The 23,621-nt window shown below is 33.4% G+C and overlaps 3 protein-coding genes and 1 long non-coding RNA gene across 8 annotated transcripts in view; 1 reads left to right on the top strand and 3 right to left on the bottom strand.

Moving 5' to 3' along the window:
• Window positions 1–23,621, top strand: part of LOC114874830 (putative fatty acyl-CoA reductase CG5065) — a 33,246-nt gene that overhangs the window by 3,508 nt on the left and 6,117 nt on the right. The window contains exons 1-2 of one of the 5 annotated variants that reach the window (XM_029184487.2): window positions 18,989–19,180; window positions 20,087–20,127. The gene's annotated coding sequence lies outside the window, so the exon portion shown is untranslated. Of the gene's footprint in view, window positions 1–14,350; window positions 14,687–18,988; window positions 19,181–20,047; window positions 20,128–23,621 lie in introns of those variants that run through there. The other 4 variants (XM_029184484.2, XM_029184485.2, XM_029184489.2 and 1 more) reach the window with 4 other exon arrangements.
• LOC114874831 (putative fatty acyl-CoA reductase CG5065) lies at window positions 1,321–7,567 on the bottom strand. Its single transcript, XM_046290138.1, is given in 8 exon segments — window positions 1,321–1,653; window positions 1,656–1,893; window positions 2,094–2,301; window positions 2,372–2,674; window positions 2,852–3,116; window positions 3,186–3,425; window positions 5,214–5,419; window positions 7,247–7,567. Coding segments are annotated over 7 exon segments (1,530 nt in total). The 5' UTR covers window positions 5,409–5,419; window positions 7,247–7,567; the 3' UTR covers window positions 1,321–1,572.
• LOC114874832 (putative fatty acyl-CoA reductase CG8306) lies at window positions 8,735–11,560 on the bottom strand. The gene is made up of 7 exons (XM_029184490.2): window positions 11,003–11,560; window positions 10,618–10,869; window positions 10,261–10,510; window positions 9,989–10,181; window positions 9,677–9,916; window positions 9,335–9,592; window positions 8,735–9,259 (listed from the first exon to the last, which is right to left on the bottom strand). Exons 1-7 carry the CDS (start codon window positions 11,192–11,194, stop codon window positions 9,121–9,123), a joined length of 1,524 nt encoding a protein of 507 aa, XP_029040323.2. The 5' UTR covers window positions 11,195–11,560; the 3' UTR covers window positions 8,735–9,120.
• LOC123989294 lies at window positions 11,800–13,009 on the bottom strand. Its single transcript, XR_006830539.1, has 3 exons — window positions 12,868–13,009; window positions 12,372–12,492; window positions 11,800–12,300 (listed from the first exon to the last, which is right to left on the bottom strand). It is a non-coding gene; the product is annotated as an uncharacterized LOC123989294 (long non-coding RNA).

The raw sequence follows: 23,621 nt of genomic DNA, 5'->3' as shown, positions 1-23,621 counted from the left end.
TAAAGTAAAATTCAGTCAGTTAATTATTAATTATATAACTTAATTGGGACAGATTGATATGTATCTTAATCAAAGGGATACAGATGAATTATACACTTTACCTAGTTAATTATACCTATGCTATTATTAAGGTGATCTATACGAAGTTATTAACCCTTTCACTATCAAAAAAATGTCATCTCTGCCATCTGCCATTTATAATTTATAATTTGGAGATTGTCTAATGGTAAAGAATTTTGGAATTCTGAAAATTAAAAATCTTAGAATATTAGAATTTCAGGCTTTCAGAATTTCAAAACTTCCGAATTTTATAACCTTGGAATGTTAGAACAGAGTAGGGAGCTGCCTACATTTTTGAGTCAGCGCATATTAAAATAAGAGCAGTAGGGGAGAATATCGGTAGAGCAAGGGTTAGAGAGCGAGTCAACGTGAAAAAAGTGAGAGTGAAAACGAAAGTGGTAGGAGAAAGAATGAAGGAACACGAGTGTTTGCAAGTAAAGAAAAAAATCCGATTTCGACATTCTGTGTTACGTGTTCTTTACGTAGCAGAGACGACTTTAGCAACAGATGATTGTTCATCTACGTATTTGTTTTCGCTTTGAGCTATCAGATTTGTCTCTCACGAAATTCTTCTGCTTTTCATTTCAAAAGACTGAATGAAGATTGTAATCTTCCAATTTTAATTAACAAAGCATCGGTCATTCAAGGTGTAATTAACATTTTGTTGGATTTCGATAAAAGTTTATTTTTAGATTTCTGGATATTTTCGACACGTAATTCGTCTCGACTTTATTATGCAATTTCTCAGTCTGACCGAGTACTTTTTCCTCGTGTAATGAATTTAATCTGATCGTCACAGTAATTAACATCATATATCTGAAGTTATTTTTTTCTTAAATAATTTTTATTTGCTAAATATTAAACGCCTCTGGCGTTACGCTTTCTTAATTAGTATTTTAAATTTAAATATTTTTCCACGATTTCGTGTATTTGAAAAGTGGCGCGAAAATATAAAAACAGTAAAAATTACTTGGATAATTGGAATTGCATACCTTACAATCTTTAATGTAACTTTCATTGTGAATCAGTCGAGTGATGACATACTAAATAATAATTCACAACACGTATATTTAAGAAAACTCTTTCTTGTTTCAAACGCTGCTTCGAGTGTGTTTGCGCATAATGTTAGGAGAATAAAAAATTTCACGGAAGCGATTACGCGAATGTGGACAGAGAAAGAGAGGCAGGGATTTCGAAATTTTCAAATGTCAACACGTGGAGAAGATTTGTCAGTTAGATATACAAGCTGAACAATACGTATTTTAATTAGGAGATTAATGATTTATTAATTCATTTATTTAATTTTCAAACAAATTCGATACACGTTATTAATTCTAATAAACAATCAGCGTTTTTGTGATTGTTAACCCTTTTGCTGCTAAGACAGTTAAGTGGAAATATTAATGAAAAATATATTACCTCGTCGAGGTAAAGTCAATGTTACTTCAAACCAGACTCGGGCAAATTTAATTTGAAGTAAAAGATAAGTAAAAAAATAATAAGAGAAATTATTTAAATAATGCCTGTGCCTAAATTTCGTTTATTTCGAACGCTGTCGTTATTGTTTTCTTGTACGAACTTATCCAGGAATAAATAAACCAAAGTACCAAGATCGTGAAACCGATCTTAACGATCCAATCAGCAAAATACATCAATCTCATTACTCTGCGTGCGCGAGGCAGAGTCGATGGATCGTCTTTCAGACAATATTTCCTAGCGCCTAGAACGTATTGTAGCATATAAACGTCCCATGAGATCGCTGTAGTATCCATGAAAAACTCTTCTCTGTCAGAAGGGTTCAATTCGAATTGCAGTGCTTTCATACGGTCTTGTCTGAAAATAATAGAAGTAATAGTTGAATAGTTTATTTAAAGATAGGATCAGTGATTTAAATAGGTAGGGGCCAGAGTGGGTCTAGCCCCCTCGATATTATAAGATTCTAAAGATTCTAAGGTTCGAAAATTCTCAAGTATTCAAGTACTCAAATTCTAAAATACTAATTTTATTTAATAATTCTTATTCCACATAATTACCGAAACTCCCATTCCTTGTTGGTGTAGTATTTAAGTATCTGAATACCATTGGTAACTTTATCCTGTATGTTCACCATGAAGGGTTTATTCCCACTTAGAACAACTAGGGCGTCAATTACATACGCAGGTATATATTGAAAGAGGATCATTCGCAAAATATGATAGAATTTCGAAGTAGTCATCGATCCACCAGGATACCAAAGAATTCCTGGAACACCATACACCTTATATTTAATCAATTCTGAATAAAATATGTATATCATTTTTCATTTAATTACCTGAGAATGGATAAGATATCGCATACTTTTTCCCAGTATTCACACTATAATCCCAGGTCAGTGGATTCTCAGATGCATTGGTGACGTTCATGAATAGGGGTTCCTTTGGTTTCTCTCTTCCAATTTTCCACGCGAATGCGATTACCGCGTTAATCGCCATATCACATGGTATCAAGTTTAAGCGATATTCCTTATTGCCTAGCATGGTACGAAGTACTCCCTTACCAGCACCTATCAGTAAACCCGTTGGTCCGTTTATGTTGTCCACCCAACCGGCTGCTGGTTCTTTCCACGATGGGGTCACTAGCCAGTGAAAGCGTTAAGTAATTAGTCAAAAATCATTGACTTAGTCAATGTTTACACTTTTCCCAATATTTTGCTTTCGTAATTATTAAATATCGATTATATCGAATTTCTGGTAGCAGTCGTCGACGACAACCATAACAGCTAATTGTTTAATTAAGTAAAAGTTTTGTTTACCTATAGAAGGTCTAGCTATGCCTGCAGGTAGACCGGATCTTCGTACCAGCTCTTCGCTAAGAGCTTTACTTAGCGTGTATGTATTTGGTAAATCTTGTAATAATTTCGGTTTCATCGCTTCGAGAACCTCGTCTGTCATGTTCTTCACATTTTCTATCATGATTTCCGGCTTAATCGTACACGGGTAACATTTTTCTTCGAGCACCGGGTACATCGAATGGGAATACGCGGTGGAAAGGTGGATAAACGCATCCAAATGTGGCATCTGTGGATCAAATTAAATTGAAATATCATTTTGTTAAATAGTCTAGAATAGTTGTAAAAAGAGATTTACCTGCTTTACAAGGTTTAATACGTTCATAGCTCCCACGGTGTTTGCATTTACCGCCTGCTTTAACGTCAGGTCGAACTTAACATTTGCTGCCGCATTGAAAACTACTGAAACCTCTTTCAATAGTCTCTCCTTATCCGCGGTCGATAAAGCAAGATCCTCGACGGTAGAATCACCGGGTATTGGTATAATTTTTTTTAATCTCTCGGGGTACTTCTCCTTGATGATTTTAAATGGTTCTTCCTGAAAAGCGTAATACATATTTTTTGAGTAAAATTTCTTAAATTGTAGAATTCCAAATTTCCCAAATTGCAGAATTCCAAATCTTTAGATTTCCAAATTGCGGAATTCCAAATATTTAAATTTCCAAATTTCCAAGGGCTGTCGTAGCCCACCCCCAAAAAATCCCAGTTACTCCGATCGTCCCCACAGTATCACCGGTTTCGATACACTCCGTAGAGGCAAAGATTATGAAACACTGGTAATAATGTATTGCCAGCATGCAATTTCTTTTGTTCGTTCAACTCGCTAAAGAACAGCCGAGGCGATGGTTAAATCGAAACGGAAAGTAGGTTTTGTTCACTTAACAGAAACGCGATTTAACGATTACCACCGCGGTTGTAACGATGAACACCTTTAACACATAGAAATCGAACACAACGAGATTACCAGCAGCAATCGTCCCTTTCACTTTCGTTCGTGTACATTTTAAAGTGTTATGCCAGTTATTGAATTATTAATATTAAATAGATAATCATTACGTAATGTCAGTAAACATTGTATAAAAATTGCGATTGAATGGACGGATCTTTCGAGTTTGTCCATTACGAAAAAACATTGTGCGTCATAATCAATGCATAATCATGCAATCATTAGAAGTGATTAATTGTGATAAGGATACATTGTAAAATATGAATTTTGTATATACAATGTTTGAATATTTAACACTTTGGTGAATCTATTCGTAGAATAATATTTGAATATTGATTATAATCTTCTCTGCAAAATTATCAGTTTCTTTACAAGACGCACGCGTCATAGAATAGATAACATATGACGCATACGTTGCGTCGTCGGTAAAAAAGACTGGAAACTTAGAAATTGATATAACTGTAAATGTAAATTATACAAACGAGCAGGTTTATGTTGCAACGCGTTTGGTTGTGGAATAGATGTTAAAATTGATTCATAGAGGGACAGAAACAACCTTCGAAATAAGCAGATTCAGCGAAAGGTGAGGACGAGGAGAATTCGTCAAGGTTGAGTCGTTATGCAGGGTATGGGGAAAAAAGTTGTGGTCAAACTTGAGAATCATGCTAGTGCCCATTCAAATAAATAAAAAAAATCTTAATATGAAATGATGAACAAAATAACGATTAATCAGAAAAGTTTTTTAGACACCACATGAATCTATGATGGAACTCGGAAACTCCCAGTCGTGATGAAGCATTTTCGTTTTTCCTTGTACGAGATCGTTAAGTGAATCCTACGTTATGGCTCGTAATCGGTTTCATGCTGGGACCTTCTATAGTTAAGAGGTTCATTTGGAATTTTGGACAAAAACTGATAGGATTATCTGAATGTGTGTACTTAAGTCGATGACTTTCGCAAATTACCTTGAGAGTAGAGGGTACAGTTTAATTTATTGACACCGATGAGGATTAATTGATTTGGGACCTTTTTTTAAGAAGTACTCAAGTTTAGAATAGCAAGGCTTAGGAGTACTCAAGCTTAGAATATAAAGGCTCAGAAGTTCTCAAACTTAGAATACACGTGCTTCGGAGCACTCAAGCGTGGAATAGCAAGGCTTAGGAGTATTCAAGCTTGGGAATACTGAAGCTTAGAATATTAAAGCCTAGAGATAGTGAAGCTTAGAACACTAAAGCTTAAAAATATAAAAGCTTAAACCAAGCTATACATACCGAAATAGAAAATACGTGATCAACAGCCCACCTTTCCTTGCACCAAGGAAAGACATCCTTTCGCGTTCCCCATTGCGTGAAATCGCAACAGCTTTTTTTTGAACCTTACCTGTATCATTTGCTGCAATCTGCTATTTGGATCAAGATCCCTCTTCTTCCTCATCAATACGAAAATGTTCCCAAGGTTATGGCAACTAATCAACAATTTATAAATCAGAATCTTTCCCATGAATCCCGTGCCGCCGGTGATGAAAACATTTCGGCCGTGAAACCACTCTGATATAGACGGTGCTTCTGATGCCATTTCCGGAAACGCTATGCAAGAAAGAAAGGAACGATGAAACGAGTATGACAAAGAATCAGCTTAAAAAAAAAAAAAAGAATTCACGATTTAACTAATTGTAAGAGTTGTTTTGCACTAGCAACGTCTTGCATGAATCAACGTGATATAAATACAATCATATTCTTTTTTTATTATCATAAAAGCACGATCCAGGTAATTTTTGATCGAAAGAACGTTCCGTGAATGTTTTCTTGCAAGAGTATGCGTCTTATGAAGAGATTTGTAGGAAAAAATTATAATTAATACACGACGATAGTCAAATTAAAGTCTTAGATGACTCACCCTTAAAATGTAAAATACCTAATTGAAAATTTGATTCCCTCGATAACTTCAGGAATATGAAATTATAAGAAGCATTGATTACAATGTGTTTGCAATGCAAAATCTTTGTAAGTAATTTATTCTATTTCCGCGCAGTATTTACTTGTTTCTTTTAGATGCAAATGCTCGATCATACTAATTGCAAATAATAAAAAGGAAAAATGTAGTGTTAATGATAATTTATTAATCGATCAATTTCACATCTCGATATGTTGGGATCCTTCCTATGTTAGACATTTAACAAAATAGTAATTTGTTAATGAAAATGTCAAAAGATGATGGTGTTCTTTATTATTCATGAAACGACAGGAATACGTGATATTGCAAATAATTTTTTCTTCATTTCATTAGCAATTCACCGAAGTTTTAAGGTATTCCGTGTGTGTTGCGAAAAGTTAGCCGAAATTTTGTCCCCAGTCTTTCGTGCTTGGAATAAGTAAATCTATTGTATTTGATGTGTACTTATGGAACGTTGTTCTGTAGTGTTTAAAGAACATTATCCATAGTATTTCGTGAAACTTAAAATGGAACACTTGTACCTATTGAATTTTATGTTTTATCACGTGTGAACATTTTGCCGACTAATCAATTAACAAAAGTAATCCACGAATATTCCTGATTTCGTGATAGAATAAAAATAAAAGAAAAAGATTAATTTCATCAAAATAGTAATGTTTGTAAAATGCACTAAGACCGTTTTGATATACAGTGATATACTGCAAACAAATGAGTGATTTAATTAGTTAATCAAACGTTAAGATAAAGATTTACACGCATTAAGTGTAATGTAATTACGCAATGGAAAAGAAATGTACCACGCATGAATGTAACGATGTGACGTTCTCTATTTCTGAGCAAGGTAAACCTCTGTTATTAATTGTGCACCAACAAAGTAGAAACCGAGAAATCAATGCTCAATCGCGTAATAATCAATCGATGATCGATTTCGCCTTGAAGAATAACGTTACGATGATTTTCATCAATGATCTATATTCGTTCGATTGTTACCTGTGACTATTCACGTAATTAGGCAGAAGTCAGGGTGGTCCTCTCCCCTCCATGTGCGAACCGCCCTCCTCTTTAAAATCTTATTTTAATAAAATTAAATGTTTGGGCAGAAATGCAGTATGCGATGCAACTTACATATCGATGTAATTAGAACTTTTGTTTAGGGTGAGTCTAGTTCCCTAATTTTACTAAAAGTTTAAATTTTGACATCATTTCTGATGAGAAACGTTTGGAGGACCACCCTCCTCTTAGATTCAATCAATTTTCAAAATTTTCATTAATCGATACCAACATAGTCCTTACTAAAAATTAAAATTTAAATAAAATTTGAAATGCCACTTGGAGAATAAAAATTTTATTTCCAAACAAAAAATTAATTCACAGTATTTCAACTTCCTACGAGCAATAAATTATTCCTGAACAATCTGTAGGATCTAAAGAAGATTTTAATTCCCAACTCTGATACGTACCTTTAACGCAAAACGATCGAAAGAAGAAACGAATAAAGTACACTTGTTGCTTTCTGTAAATCACGAGAAAGGATAGAACCCTATAAAGTTAGGTGCACGAAACTCGTCTAACGACAATTTATATTGAAATCGACGAACACGGTTCACGATTATATGAAATAAGTTCGAAGAGGGAAATCGGCAAACCCTTAACGAGGCATAACGAAGGTGAACCGAACACGAACTGACCGCGAACCGCTGTCGAGCAACACTTTATCCCCGTCGTCGGTTATTTTTTCCATTTGTTGTCCAGCGACTTGTGCCTACTACCAAGTCGTGTTCGCTAGAAGTCAGTGTCTTTGCCGAGAACGTTCAGGGTCGTTTTCCTTGTACCAAGTTACCGTTGGAATCACGAGCCAATCTGTCTGGTTGATCTTTTCTTTTTTATTAAATCAACCTTGCGGTTCTTCCCCTTTTATTTCTTTACGTATTTTAATAGAGCTGTTATGAAATTTGGAATATTTGATTATCATTAGTAGAATTCAGATCTCAAATTTGAATATTCAAGATTTTCCAATAATTTTCATTGGATATTCGAATTTTTTCAAGTAAAAAATTCATATTCAAAGTATTTAAACTTTCAGAGACATTAGTAACTCATCAGTGTACTGCTATATTATTTTATTTAGAAATATCATCTTCTCGACTCGGTATCTAAATTACTGAAATTTCTAACACCTTCCTTTCCCAGTTATGAATTGCTCAGTTGAGCAATTAATATGATTAGTAAGCAATGATCCGCAACACGAGCACGAGTTACCTTTAAATAGCTCAATATTTTAAGATACACTTCAGTATTAGTGTGTTAACTCTTTATTGCATGAATTTTTATGACGAGTTGAAAAAAATATGCATGTTAGTCTAATTAAAAATGAGCGTGGTCATGAAATAAATAATAAAATTTTATTAGAAAATTGCGCAATGTTCCCACTTGGAACCAACGTGCTCAGAGTCTTCAGTATTGCCTGCTTAATTTACTATAAAACATTTGAAATTTAAATTTCCAATTGGGAATGGAATGCAATGTTAATAGATCTCTGATGAAGAAGCTATCTGAGCTCAACTTCCATCCATTTTAATTTAATCTTGGGGTGTTCATTGATCAACAACATGTATCACTCCTTGGTATTAATATGAAGATAGACTATGAATGTAACTCACGTTTGACACTAATCAGACCATTAATCGATTTCAAATGTTTACGAAAAATTCATCTTTTTATCTACTTTTTTTTTATGATTCTTAATGAGCAGCTTTACTTTAGTACCATATATTTTACATTATACATATTCTGAATGGTTTAATTATAAATTATGACCGAAATTTGGACTTTAACTGACGTTAAGACTATGTAGTTGAATTTGAGATTCCATTTAGTTTGAATTGAAGAAAATTCTATTTAAATGGTTATCAGTAAAACCATTTAATGTGGAAAATAAAAGCACAGTATGAACAATTACCATTTTAATAAACTTCTTATACAAAAATCAATTCTTTTACAAAAGGGAAAAAGAAAAAAGATATTATAAAGTTTAAAAAAAGCTTTTTAACCCTTAGCTGAAACTACAAGTATATGTTATAACTCTAATATAAAGTATAATTGCATATTACAGTACTAGAAAAAAATAAAAGATTCTGTAATAATATTTAAGCAGCTTTACTTCCCAACACCATTTCAAAAATAAAATGTATGGAAATATATAAAGTTTGCTTCTTGATGAATTACACTAAAAAACAATTTCTTTCGGTTTGTCATATATTTGAATATGGAAATAATGCAATTCATCAAGTGTAATTCGTAAAAATGCAATTTTGTTTGGAATCGAACATTTAATTTATAGCATATCAAAAATGAGATACGTAATTGGTACAACTAAACCAGTCTTGACCCATGTGCTACCAGTTAAACATTTAACCAACCACCAGACAAGTCCTAATAGTCCACCTTGTAAAGCCAAATGAGCGACGAGTAGGCTGAAAACATTTAAAATAAGTACCGAAAATATAAATGATAACTTATACATTTTTTTTTAATTAGTGCATACTCACACTTTGTCTTTAGAACGTGCTTTGGCCAATGTTTTCGGAGATTCCTTATTTAAATATCTCCTGACACCTTGTGTCAAGTCGGAAAAGTAATCTCCCCACACTAATGGTTTAATATCCATGTTGAAGAGTTTTTTATCAGTCTCTGATAATGAATTATATAATTCAATCATGCGAGGATTATGAAACTTCCATTCCGTAAAAATAAATTTGTGTAAACGCCCCAATGAACCATTAACATTTTTATGCAATCGTACTAATCTGGAAACATCAGATCTCTATTACTATAAGATTTGAAGGAAATTGATATTTAATGTAATAAAAATTTCACGGTTTACAACTTACATTGGTCGTCCTCCTGTTATAATCGTAACAGTATCCAAAATATATGCAGGAATCATATGTACAAAGAATGCTGAAAGTCTGAACCAGAAAATTGTAGACACTAACTTAATGTGTGGATACCAAACTGCACTTAACAACGGGTATGAATGTAAATAATGATTCATTTTGTGAGTTACAGTCGTCCATCGAAATGGATTAACTGTACTAGATGTACAATGATACACTTTTAATTCTTTTCCTCTGTAATGAAGATATATTTTATTATTATCTCGTACAGCCTGTCTTAACAAGAGTAATCAAATTTTACTGTACCCATCTCGATCAACGGCATACGCTGCAGTGATAATATTGTTTGTAACAATATCCACTGGAATGTAATCATAAATTATATCTTTTCCAATAGGTAATCTTCTTACAACACCTTTAGCAGCACCCATTAAGAATCCTTGCGGACCATTTTTTGATACCGTCCATCCAGGGACTGGTTCTTTCCATGCTGCTGTTACTATAAACATAACATAGATTTTATTATTAGTAGAACATATTTAAGGATTAAAGAACAATGTCATGTACAATATACATACTCATGGAAGGACGTACAATAGCAGCAGGAATACGTCCATTTTTAACCTCATGTTCAGCTAAATGTTTTGTAAATGTATATGAATTTGGATGATCCTTCAATATATTTGGTGTTTCTGCTATTAAGGAGGCATCATCCAATTTTTCCACCAATCTGAGCAGCTCATTTACATCGAATGGAGCTGGATATACATGTTCATCTGCTTCGCTTAATGCAGAATTGACATATGCACTAGAAATATGTACAAATGCCTAGAAAAAGAAAATTCAATTAGAAACAGTTACAGTTTTGATTAGCATAACTGCAATCAACAATAACCAGAAATGTTACTATTTTTGATATATATGAACTAGTTTACCTTGAGGTCTCTTATTTCTTGACAAAGTTCTACAACTCTGCGTGTACCCAGCAAATTAATACTTGTGGTAGTTTTTAGATCAGCTTCAAAATCTAATGTTGCTGCAGAATGAAAAACAATTTCCACTTCTCCAACCAGGGTCAATCTATCTGCAGATGATAATCCTAAATTTTCTTGTCCTACATCACCTCCAATAGCAATTAATTTTTCGAAAAGATGAGTCTTATTTTCTTCTTTTAATCTGTCAAACACCTAAAATTACAGTACAATATAAAAGGTTATTCATTTTTTAATTTTTCACCCGAGTAACGAAGAACATGTTATATTATAGTGAAATTGCCGATGCGGCAAATATTGCATAGAAAAAAAAACATATTTTTGGTACCGAATTCTTCTTCAATTCTTCTAATCTTTCCTCTATTTGTTTTCCCTTCTTTGGTCGTAGTAGTACATAAATATTTTTTAAATCAGAAAATGATCGTAGTAATTTCTCGATTAAACTAACACCGAGAAAACCAGAACCTCCGGTAAGAAATATAGTTTTGCCGTTGTAAAATTCAGTTACATTCGACACCATCGTCGTCTGTTTTATTCTTTAAACTCTATTAAAAGTACTATTTATAAACAAAAAAACTGTATAAAAAATTAACGATCAGATATATTTGTATCAACGCAAATAACGCACATAAAACTAACAGCTCAGCAGGCTCGTGTATCGAATACTGACAGCGAAATTCATAAAATGGCACAGAAAACCTATATAAATTACTGACGATGGTTGGGGGGATAAGGTAGTGTGCGGTGTAAAGTAATTACAATATAAAGGTTAATAAACTGAATACATATAATAAATATCAATCGGATAAAATCGTAAATATTGTCTTTTAACTAATAGCATATACATGAGTAATAAGTAATAACATATTATCGTAAGAACATCTTCACCAATTTTGTCACGTGACTTGGATTGAAACGCCATGTTGAAACTCCATATCACATGTATTTTCCCCACACCTTAACATAACATTTCTCTTTTTTTTTAAAGTAATATTTTGTGATTTTCCATTGAATCTCAACTTTGCATACCATTTGAATTGTTTTACCATTAATTTTTTTTAAACCAAATGAAAAGTAAAGAATACAATAATTATATTAAAACACAGTTTTTGAATTGAAAAAATTTAAACACAAAATAATACCAATAAATTTAAATCGAAATGATACAAAGAAAAAGAAAAATTCAATCAGGTTCAATTAATCAAACAGTTGATTATATTCCTTATAAATATTCAAATAGCTCAAAAATGTTTCGTATGTTGTGGAAAACTGGTTTATAGTTAATACACAGTTATATTATAATTTAAACTGTTAAAAAATATTGAATGATATTTCATATTTAGTTCTACGGTGTTCTAGAAAGCAAAACAGAAATTTCGTAAGAGGTGTTCTAGCAAATCTAATAATTAGTAATCTGCGAAACACTGCTAGAATCCCGTAGAAAGTATAATCTCTTGGTTTATCATTTGTGTTTCTCATTTAACAGTGAAATTTAGTCTTCTAGAAACGTAGAGTCTGCATATATGTATGTAAGAAACATCTCTGCTTTCATGTCGTTCTAAGGTTTACAGACTCTAAACAATGACTTCGTGCATAAATGCAGGACTTCGACCGGTATCGTCATTTCTAAAAAAAAAAAATTATTTTACATATTCGTAAAATGTAATTTTTCGATTATATTGTGAAACTGTGCATACAAAATAAAATATGCAGTTTGAGACATTTTGTCCGATCGGCAAATTTACCATCGGCAAGCAATATTGAAGATCGCTGACAGATCATATTGTTCGACAAATAATTTCATTCTATACTTGCAGCCTATAATTTTTAAGAAATAAAAGTTGATTATATATTCTTCGTAATAAGAAATTTTCTAAATTTTTCAACAGATTATTATTTAACTGTATGCTGCATGTGTTGAGAAATATATTAATAATTTATGCGTGTTAAATGTTCTGACGCAAACACAGTGAAACGTGTCGAAGAAATACTCTCAGAATGATTTCTCATTTTCAAGATATTTGCTTTTCACTAAATATTTTTCATTTACATTTTATTTGACATGTCACACGAAGAAGGTAGTTTTAATGTTCAACGTGCAAAGATAAAGTGCCAATCCCCACACTTCATTAATGAAGAATTAAAAAGTAATACATAAGTACTTCCGTTCAGTATCACGATCATTATAAATACCTTTCTCTCGAATTTTACATGACATTACTAAAAACATTATGTAAATATAAATTCATTTCTTTAAGATTCTATAACTCTGAATCCTTTAAATTCATCATTGATCTTTGCACTGCATAAATGAAAATTACGAAATAGAAGAAGGTAAAACATCTATGTGTAAAACGATAATTGCATTTTTTTTTTTGTATAATGTCGACTAATTTATGTCGTGGAAAATTAAAAATTTAAATACAGAAGTGTACAATCTCATTTGCACCTTGTTTTCTTATTTATCATTCAATTTTGTATTTAATTGGAATCGTTCCCGCTAGATGTCAGATCAATAGGTGTCGTGTAAGTGAAATAAAAACTTGGAAAAGAAGTCTAAAACGTAAAAAAATAATTTCTTAGTAATGACATTCATAATATTGCCATAAATCGTCATTACTCTACATTTTAGTTACTATCAGTAATATAATTACATTAACAATTCTTACATATTTTAAATAACGAACTAATAATTTATGTTAATAGCAAAAACATGACAGTAATATTTTGCTGTTTTGTATTTTACTGTGTTAAAAATTAAAATAAGTATTTGATTAAAAATAGATTGTCGATTTATTTTGAATTTTTTTACTGCCCCTTAGGATTGATGACCCGTTCAGCACCCGAGGCGATTGGGTCTACGATACATTTTTCATTCTTTTTCAACACCTCAAACAAATTTAATTACCTCGTTGAATATTTAAATACCATCTTGAATATTTATTTTCATGATTCATAAAAACTGCTATGACTGCTCAGAAATACCATCTATGGAATGTGCTAATTGTAACTTGAATGCGATAATTAGTATCGTAAACTATTCGTAAAAAAACAACCAGCAATCATTGGTACATGGAAACGACATTAAAGATTTCGAAAGATAAACAATCTATTTATTCTAACCAGTAAACAATTTTCAATTCATCCTAATACTACAGAAATAAAACACAAGCGAATAATTTTTTCTAGTCAGTACGTTTCCTTTTCAGGTGTGATCACCTGAATAATTAATGAGTCGAACTTCACATTAATGAAATTACATTTGAAATTACGTGTGTGGTTGATAGTTATTGAATCGATAATTATAGTCTTACTAGAGCTAACTGTGAGTCCATTTTAGATTAGATAAAAATTTATGCTTAGCAACTGAAGGTGTGCTCTAAAAGTAAGAAACCTTATCTATTCCTCGAAACAATCATTGCAATCAAATATCGTTTAGCAACAAAATTTTATTAATCCGTATTAAAGAAAGAGTCATTATTGTTAAGAAATTCGAATTACTATTCATTAAATCTGTAATGAAAATTTGCATAATTGCAACTAGTAACTCCTAGAAACAAGTGCATAGGAAAATGTTAGAATAAGTAATCGCATCTATTAAAATTACTAAAAATGATTAGAACATCTTTTATAAATTCAATACAGATAATAAATCAAATTACTCTTAATGTTACAGGTTCAAACGTTGCTGTACCTGTTTACCTGCGATGAGGCTGTGGAAAGTACAATGAAGTATAAGAATAATGGATTGAATCATAAGGGTGAGAATATGAGAAGGAGAAGGGAAAAGTGCAGAGGCTTCTAGTGACTTTTCACGGGAAACAATTGTCTTGCCTGGGGGGATTTGGCGGTTGCCCCAAGATGGCGGACACGGTTGGCGTGCGACAAGCACGAGCTGAAAAGTGCCGAGAACGCGAGAAATTGACGATTCTGTGTTAAATCGGTTACGTGAGTTTCATTCGTGGACAGCTGAAGGATCGTCGAGGAAAAAAAACAAGCTCGGATAATATAGGTATGTGAGAAATCAGTGACACGATAGAGTTTTCTCTCGGTACGGGGTGAAAAGCCGCGCCTACTATCGTGCATCACGATGTCATGGGATGCGATTCAATCGCTTTCTGTTTCACGGTTTCACGAATACGACAAACATTGCCTCTTGTAGATGAATAGAATTGTTCAAAGAACGCTCCTTGACGAGAAGAATCGCGATCGTGTTACGAAAATTCCTAGCAGGGATAATCGAGGTTGATCCGTGAAAATCGAATGGTCGATGGTACGGCCGACTGTTCCTCTCGATTATCGTACCGTATATTTTCCTAGTTTTCCTAATTAATAACAGAAACTCATTTTGATCGACCGTTATTGAACTTATACAATTCTGTACGATCCTAGCTGCAACAATTTCCCGCCGTAGCCGTGAAAAGTAACGCAAGAAATTTGTCGTGTGCAAACTGCAGCAGTCTTTACCCTCATCCCTGATAAAACCTTTTCTCAATTGATATACTGGAGGTGGTGGCTAGTTTCTAGTATACGTCACTTTTCACCCTGTTGTCGAGGATATCTCTTTGCTTCTTTGATTCTGCATCAAAGTCGTTGATTACCGCCGCTTTTGACGCATTGTCTCGACCAGTGTTCGTGTGCATATGTGAGCGTGTAGTTGTATATGCGCGCGTTTCTTCGGTGTGCGCAACATGAACCCGCATGCCGGTTCACCGTGTAAAATGTTCCTAATTAATAATTATGGTTTTTCATTTTATACAGTCATTCACGTGTATGACTGATCTTTGAAGAATCTGTCCCTGGGCTCTGATACAATTTCTGCTGGATAATCCAGGGATAGATTTACTCTGCCAATCACGCGATATCGCGTGCTCGATCATCAACGCTAAATGTCCGATCACGCGATATCGCGGGCTTGATAGTTGATACTAACTGCGATACATAACTACAGATCCGCGGCTGACCGATGCTTGTCACACTTAATTAATATTATTAAGTTTTATTATAACAGAAGGATTAATGCGTGTTTACATTTTCGCTATTACATAATTCGTAATACAAATCTAAAAATAATTGTCTTCTGGCTATAAATAATTTCGATAAAAAAATGAATGAAATTGCAAATCAATTTTTCAAATCGAACAGAGAACGGTGAGTGAACGGACACGTGGACGAGTCGAATAAAGTTGAATGAAACGATTCGTTACACGAAACAGAAACGAGGAAAGAAAGATTTCCAAACGATCGGCGACGATTTTCATTTCTCGCCCGGAAGCTTTTTATCCGGACTCGGTAAATCCGTGGAATGTGATCAATACCGTTACGCGTAAAAGGGTTGTCTTCTCGACAAGGGTTCCCCGGATTGGCACGTTCAACCAACGTGAAATCTTTAACCCTTCGAGTACGATGAACCCATACATATGCCTTCGAAGACGTTTATCGTGGCCAAGGAATTGACGCGTCCCAGACTGACGCACCACGTGCGTCCTACTTAACGACGCCTTATAAAGCACTCGAAAATCTATGAAATTCATTCAAACGGTTAGAACCAGAGTCCATAACTATGTAATGCATTCTTTGAAGGTTATACAAACGTTGCAATATTGCCATGAATGATTTACATAACGCAACATAAATACTAACTTTATTTACAGTGAGATAGGGATCCCTAGATTCAATAATTCCAGATTCAAAAAATTATACTAGTTCGATATTTCAATATTGAATCTCACCGTGTATAATCAAACGACTCATATTAATTATGATGGAAATCCTATTTCCAATACTAATGGTAAAATGATGTAATAGAAAGAAAAAAATGATTTTATGTCCTCAAATGAGAAATGGGATAATTAGGAAAATCGATAGTCAATGCTTCAGGGAAAATCCACGTACGAGCAAATATTTAAAGCAAGTACAATGATTTTTGCACCGTTGACCCGTATTTGCCCAGACTTTGTACGTTTTTCTTTCTACGCTCATTATCATTTTCCAGGCGATACCTTATTATTACCATAGTACGGTGATTTTCTTTTACGATTACGCGACTTCTACAATTTACTCCATTTCAATTATCATTGTAATTTCACTGGCATTCGGTATCTTCCTTTCTTCCTCATTATTTAATTTAATTACCAGTCATGCTCCTGATAACGGCATTGAGAATTTCCCATCATTATTTGGTAGTTAGTGGGTTAATTAGAATGGCATTACCGCTTGCGTGTTGAAAGTGATCCTCTGATTGTTCATCATCGTTACTGTACAATGATTCCACTTTCATGGATTCGGAAATGGGAAAATACTTCTTTAATTGCACCCTATTATATGCAAAGTTTTTTTTTACAATCACGATATTATTTGCACGCTGGACGCTTAACGATTGTTTCGTAAAACGATGCAAAGAAGAAAAACGACAAATTGTTGACTTTTCAGCCACGTTGTTTCGTAAGAACACGATCCCACGAGCATAGTTGCTTATTCTTGAATCACCTCAAACCAGGTGAGCTTGCGATGACGTACAAATTTGTTTTCTTTTCGTGTTAATATTTATCATTCATAGGCTATCATTCACGAGTGGATAAAGTGCCATTTTTCCAAAAATCAATTTTTTTATTACAAAGCATCACTGTATTTTTATTTTCCTTCATTTGTCTCATAAATATTTTTAATATAAAATTGCTATTCTTTTTTTTTACGGTTGGTTTAATTCTTTACTGACTAAACGTATGATTTTAAGTTTGGTAAGAAATAAGTACCGCGTTAAACTAACTACATATTTCGTTGTGACAGCGATTGCATCCGTTTTACTTTCGTTGACCATTCTCGTCTAAAAAGTCGATGAACAGCCTTGATCCAAATGTTTAACTTATGGCTGCGTTAGAGAAGAGAAAGAGGAAATAGAAAAACTGTTTGGCTGAGTTTGTGCATGAGATGGTGTTATGAGTTCATAGAAACTCTTTTGGAATAATTCATTTTAAATATATAATAGGTTCAGTCATTTTGTAATATTTCGAAATAAAGAAAAATATCTTCTCATTCCTTAAGGAGTTTAATTAATAAAATATATAAATGTGAGAATAAATCAATACGAAGTCACTTTCATAGATGCATCATTGATTACTGAAAAGTGCCTCGAAGCAGTACATATTAGTTTATTAGAGCGTGATTGAAAATAGGGGCGACTAATGAAGGAAAATGATCGAGCCATCCGTGGCTCGTTTATATTTTTCATAAATCGTATCGTGATTAATTTTTTTTTTCATTTATCATTTCATGACATAAAAGTATCACAAAATGCCACTTATAATATACCAATTTAAAGTTTAAAGTTTGAAGAAAATTACTATATAAATGCTTTATGAATATTCTTAACATAAAATAATTCATTTTTCATTGGAACAGCAGATTAACCAACCGACAACTTAGTATAGTTTTTATCAAAGATCCACCCATTTTGTATGAAATAGATTAATAAAACATTTATGTAGTCATTTTCTCCAGACTTTAAGCTTTAAATTGATGTACCATAAGTGCTATTTTGTGATACTTTTATGTTATGATATCCATCATCTGATGCGCAGTAGCCTAATTCATAGAATGTACATTTCTTTGATATCTTTTAGATCGTGTTCTCAATTTGAGGAGCATCTGTTTTCTATGTTCGGTAGTAAGAAAAGAGATCAAGGCATTTTGAGTACAATGGCAAACGTTACCAAACGATCGTTTCAATACACAACATACTCTATACGTATCCATCAGTTGCATAATGGAAAACTTTATGAAAACGTTTGCATACTCTGCATACTAATCTTTTAGCTACCCTTTTAACTTGTTCATCTCAGGAACGTGTTACATCGCGATAATTAATGGATCAAATTCACTGGGATTTAGGACGTTATTTGGTGATTTGTGACTTCAAAGTATCGATGAGGTGATGGGCAGTGATGAGTAGTCGAGAGTAAACAATTTGGAAAGCTGGAAATTTGTGAGTTGGAAAATGAGGAAATTTGGAAATTTGAAGGCCCGGAAATTGGGGAATTTGAAAATAGAAAAATCGGGGCTGAGAAATTGAGAAAATTGAGAGGAAATGTGATACTTTTAGATATCTAACTTTGAAATATGAATAATTTGCAACTCATCTCCCATCCTCCTCTAGAGGAAGATTTACCATCGAAAACAAAACGGAGGTTCATTGTCTCAAAGTTCAATGAAGGATCGGTGTATCACTGGTCGTAGATGTGTCAATAAAGGGGAAAACATGGTGGGAGAAGTTGTTCCTACCTCTCACAAGGTATAAGGAACTCTGGTTGGCCACAGGTAAGCTCAGTTCACCTTTCGTTAGTTGGCTCGTCTTTTAAAGTGGCTGGCCCACATATCAACCCTTTTAGTAATCATATCGACACGCGTTGTCGTACGTGGCGAACTTTACGTACGAAAGTACCGTCGTTTTTTTTTTATCAGTCATACATCTGTTTGTTAACATACTTGGATTTTTCTACTTGTTTCGGTGAGTTCTCGTGTTTTGACCGACACAGTGAAATGGACATGTTACTAACGATACAAATAATTAATTTTTAAATTGAATACCGTTAATTTTGCTGTGATTTTGGCAATATGCATATGACTCAATTAATGTTATTATAATAAAATAATAATAATATTAATATTGTTAAGATCAAGGGAAATCCATAGCGTCTTCAGTTAAGCTTACAATTTTCTACCCTGTAATAGTAATGTTATTCCATTTTTTCTTCTCTATTTTTAATTATTACACTTGTGGCAGATTACGTGTTAAGCTCAAAGTGGTTACACAGAAGAGATTAATCATTCATGACATTAGTCATTACGTGACAACTGAGTTTAGTGTACTTTAAAGTATTACACGTATTCTGAGCAATTACCATACGTCTTAAATTGTGGTTCCTTTTTTTTTTTTTTTTACTGAAATGGATAACGGTTGCCATTCACGTAACTGCTCATTTATAAACGCGACCACTGCAGAGTTACACGCGGTTCATTCATTCAAAGATTGGCTCTACAGCGTGTCTATATCGTAGAATTGATTTCTAATAAAAAAATCTGAGACTATTAGTGTTACAATAGTACCTCTGTCAGTGATCAGACATCAATTCCTGTTCCTGTTGGTTCGTGTAACGTAACGAGGTCTCGGTACAGTTAATTTAACGAGTTTCAGCTTTTGATTTGAATCTTTTTTTCTATGTTGCACGAATCAAAAATTTGTAGATCTTAGGGAATAAATTAATTGAAAAAATTGATAGCTTCGCTGAGGTATCGTGAATCCCTAAATTCAATTGGAAAAATTTGACAATTTCTAATAATTCTGTATAAGTGATCGTGTGATTGATTTTTATAGAAGTCTTTTTTTCCCCTTTTGTTATTCTACAAAGGACAGGGCCGATACACGGAAACTCATCGTCAGTTGCCAGAAAATGGGTAAGCCGAATTATTAAAGCAAACTTTAGTATACCTACGTCGTGGTTTCTTCATTGAATCGTTCACGTTATTCACGTGTCGTCGTCAGAGTTTCTATTTTAAATTTCTCTTCGTTCGTCATCACTCTCGTAACTCAATCTTCAATTTTTTTCTATGATAACCCTTTCGATCCTCTGATTAATTTCACTAATTATATTTAACATTAAGTCCCTAGAGTTTCGAGTACCAAAGCTCTATTTATTGTTCTATGATTAAGCTTTATTTAAGATTCCCTAGTATCTCGGTATTAAATCCCTAAGGTACCGATTATCAAATATTCAGTATTAAATACCTAGGGTACCGGACATCAAATATCCATTATTGAATCCTTAGAGTACCGAATATCAAACATTCAGTATTAAATACCTAGAGTACCGAATACGAAATTAATCCCTCTAAAAATTGATCAAAGTCAAATTCTGGCCGCAATAAAAAGATTAAGGAACATCGATTTCACGTAAAATACAGAAAAGCGTGTGCTCCACTTTTATCTGCATCGGAAAATTGCCAACGAATGGCAGTGATGCAATTTAAATCTCGTTAAATCTCACTCGCTGTTAGAATTGCATCTTGTGTACGATAATATGAGCGCTATCGTGCTATCCTATTTTTCTTTTTTTTTCTCTTTTTTTTTCTTTTTCCAATTTTTATTTTGAACCGTGTCACAAATGCTGGCCAACTTACCGTTCTTATTTTTTACTCGAGTAATTACCACGTAATTATTGTCTAGTACTTAAATACCGTTTCCACGAGTTTACAGTTACACAATTTTATTCGTTGAAGGAAATTATTATTCCATTACCAGTGTGACACTTTTGACAATCTGATATTATTAAACTCCTTTACTCATCGTTTGTTGTAATTCTTGCGCAACAAAAGGTTATTGTTTCTGTTGCAATCCTGTAGATTTCATCACAGAAAATGTTTGTGAAAAAAATATCCAATGTTATTGAAAGATATTTATGGCACCATACGAATCAACGAGTACACAACGTTAACGTCGACGAAATTTTGTTTCTTTTTATGCAATTTACGTGAAATTCGAGTCGACTTGCAAAATGCACGGAAGTTAAAATAATTCACAGAAATGTTGACTTCTGTATTTCGAAGAGATGAAAAAAAATAAGCTCAGCCCGAGGCTGTTTAAATTACAATTGTTTAGATTCCGTACCAATTTTAATTTTGCATAATCTGTGTTATCATGGTCCGTGTACGCACGACCGTGAGAGAATTCTGAAGAAAAATATCGAACTATTTACCGAGTGGACTACAGAATCGTTAACGCGACGGAAAAAATCGAATAATTTACACGGACTGTTTCGTCCGATGGTATTTTTTCAAGTCCACTAAGTAAACGGAGTGTATTTGTACAGGCTTATTACTTCTCGGAAGAATCTTTTACGTAGGAATTGCAAAATCGCGTGGTGAGATCAAGTACATTTTTTAAACTCTATAGTAAACTAGATGACCCTCGCTTATTTTTTCATATTGGAAATCTAATTACTAATTCATTGATTTCGGAAGCATATTATTTTCAAGATAATTAACACGTTTATTTTTGTTCACCTGATATCGCCTGCACATTGATTTTTTTTTCTTTTATTTATTTAATTAATTTAATTAATATTCGTTTTTTATCATGACGTAAGAAAAGTTTTATACTTTAGGCGGGTGCATTTTGCAATTTTTGAAAGTACAATAGCAAGCGACCATAGAAGGTGGCCACGAGTTTCATCCTTCTTCTCGTTTCGTTGCAATCGTATAAATTATTCAGTCGACGATGAGCTTGATTTAAAACATGATAATTATCGTATCATACGCTGGACACGAAATCAAAGGAACGTGGGCTTCATAAATTTATAATTGAAAACAATCAGAAACTAATTAATCCTTAACTCTATCATAATGAAATTCATATTTTTCAAGAATATACAATTAATCTATGATTACAGTTATTACGTGTTTTGAGGGATCCTATATAATGTTAATTATTTTAGCACTAGTCTGTGATCGGTAATCAACGCTACTGATTAAACACGATGGCGCACAGCGACCGACCCACATATGTTTCACCCGACAGTGAACGAATTTGAAATTTCGTGTAATTAATTTCGTAAGATGGATGAGAATTGAAGATCAGTTATTTGCTTGGAGCTATTACAAGTCCAATTGTGCAAAGTGTGTCAGAGGGGCATCGACTTCCGAATTGTAATGCGAGAATGATCGACAGGATGAACGTTCCTTTGATATGATACGAACGATATGTGCGTCACGGAATTTTAATTATTCCTATGGTGTTGTACTGTTACTGATTCTTCTAACTGTTCCTCCACTTGGCCGATTCGCTTCGTACTCTCGTTGTTCTCTTTACTGCCGAGTATAATCAATTCCCACTTTCGTCAGCAGTTGAGTCATCCAGTAAGTGATCAATTGTTATTTCGCTAAAGATACAGGATCAATTTTGTTCAACCTTTTTAGATGACCCACCTATAGATACCATAAACTATAAGGATGTTCATGTGCCCCGATAATGCAAACTCCTTCGACTCTACGTTTGGATTCAAATTTGATTTATTGAAATTCTATTATTTTATCTCGAAGATTGAAGTATTGTTCGATACTGATCGTTGCCAGTCGGAATTTCTCGGCGAAAGTTCCTGAAACGTTCAAAAGTAAAAGTAAGTTCAAAGTGGCCGCGAGTGAAGTTCAAGTTCACGGTATTTTTTGTTGAACTTCGTGGGATCGACTTATAGTAGAATCATTAATGTGTATCGTATATAATTAACTCGCTAGTGAATCATTTTCCGTGATCATTTTGAGTTGTTTGAGCATCTGTTCGTATTTAAATTCAGACAGTGTTGAAAGGTGGCTGTTTCGTAATAGATATTCGGTAATGAGGTACATGATTTTTTTAAATAGAAAAATCAATTCGTCCGGCACGAGTCTCCTTCCAGTATACAAGTGTTTAAATAAACTTTCACTTTTGTAACCTGTACTTTGCGGTAATAATTGGGATTTAATTACCGTTCGCACATTCTTTACGATGGAGGGCTATGCATTATCTAATCCAACATTTTCAAAGATTCTTTATATTAATTCTACGAATAATTTCACTGAGAATGCTGATATATTCCAGTCTGTTCCAGTATTCTTTAATAAGTCCAAGAATTACTCGTTTGCCATTTAGCATATTTTAGCATGCACTGCGAATAAAGAAGAACACGATATCTCGTTGAAAATACAATTTAACGTGAAAAGTTGCAAAGAAAATTTAATAAAACGGCACTTAGTAAAAAAAATGGTCCCGGGACACCATTTGTGGAACCCAGGAAGGATCAAAACAAAATAGTATTATCTCGTTAAATTTTTTAAATTCAAAGCAAATTTGGTAAAATGGTACTTTAAAAAAATGGCCCTAGGACATCATCTGTAAAATCTAGCAAGGATCAAAACAA

Source organism: Osmia bicornis, chromosome 2 (assembly GCF_907164935.1).
Source record: "Osmia bicornis bicornis chromosome 2, iOsmBic2.1, whole genome shotgun sequence".
Classification (NCBI taxonomy): Eukaryota; Metazoa; Arthropoda; class Insecta; order Hymenoptera; family Megachilidae; genus Osmia; species Osmia bicornis.
This window is presented reverse-complemented; position numbering and strand designations above follow the sequence as displayed.

Bases quoted from the DNA above. Each gene is read 5' to 3' on its own strand.
- LOC114874832 (XM_029184490.2), bottom strand. From the start codon at position 11,194: ATGGTGTCGAATGTAACTGAATTTTACAACGGCAAAACTATATTTCTT. The intron at 10,870-11,002 runs GTACCAAAAATA...CTGTAATTTTAG, and splicing joins AAGAATTGAAGAAGAATTCG to GTGTTTGACAGATTAAAAGA. The intron at 9,917-9,988 runs GTACAGTAAAAT...TCTTCATTACAG, and splicing joins TATGCCGTTGATCGAGATGG to AGGAAAAGAATTAAAAGTGT.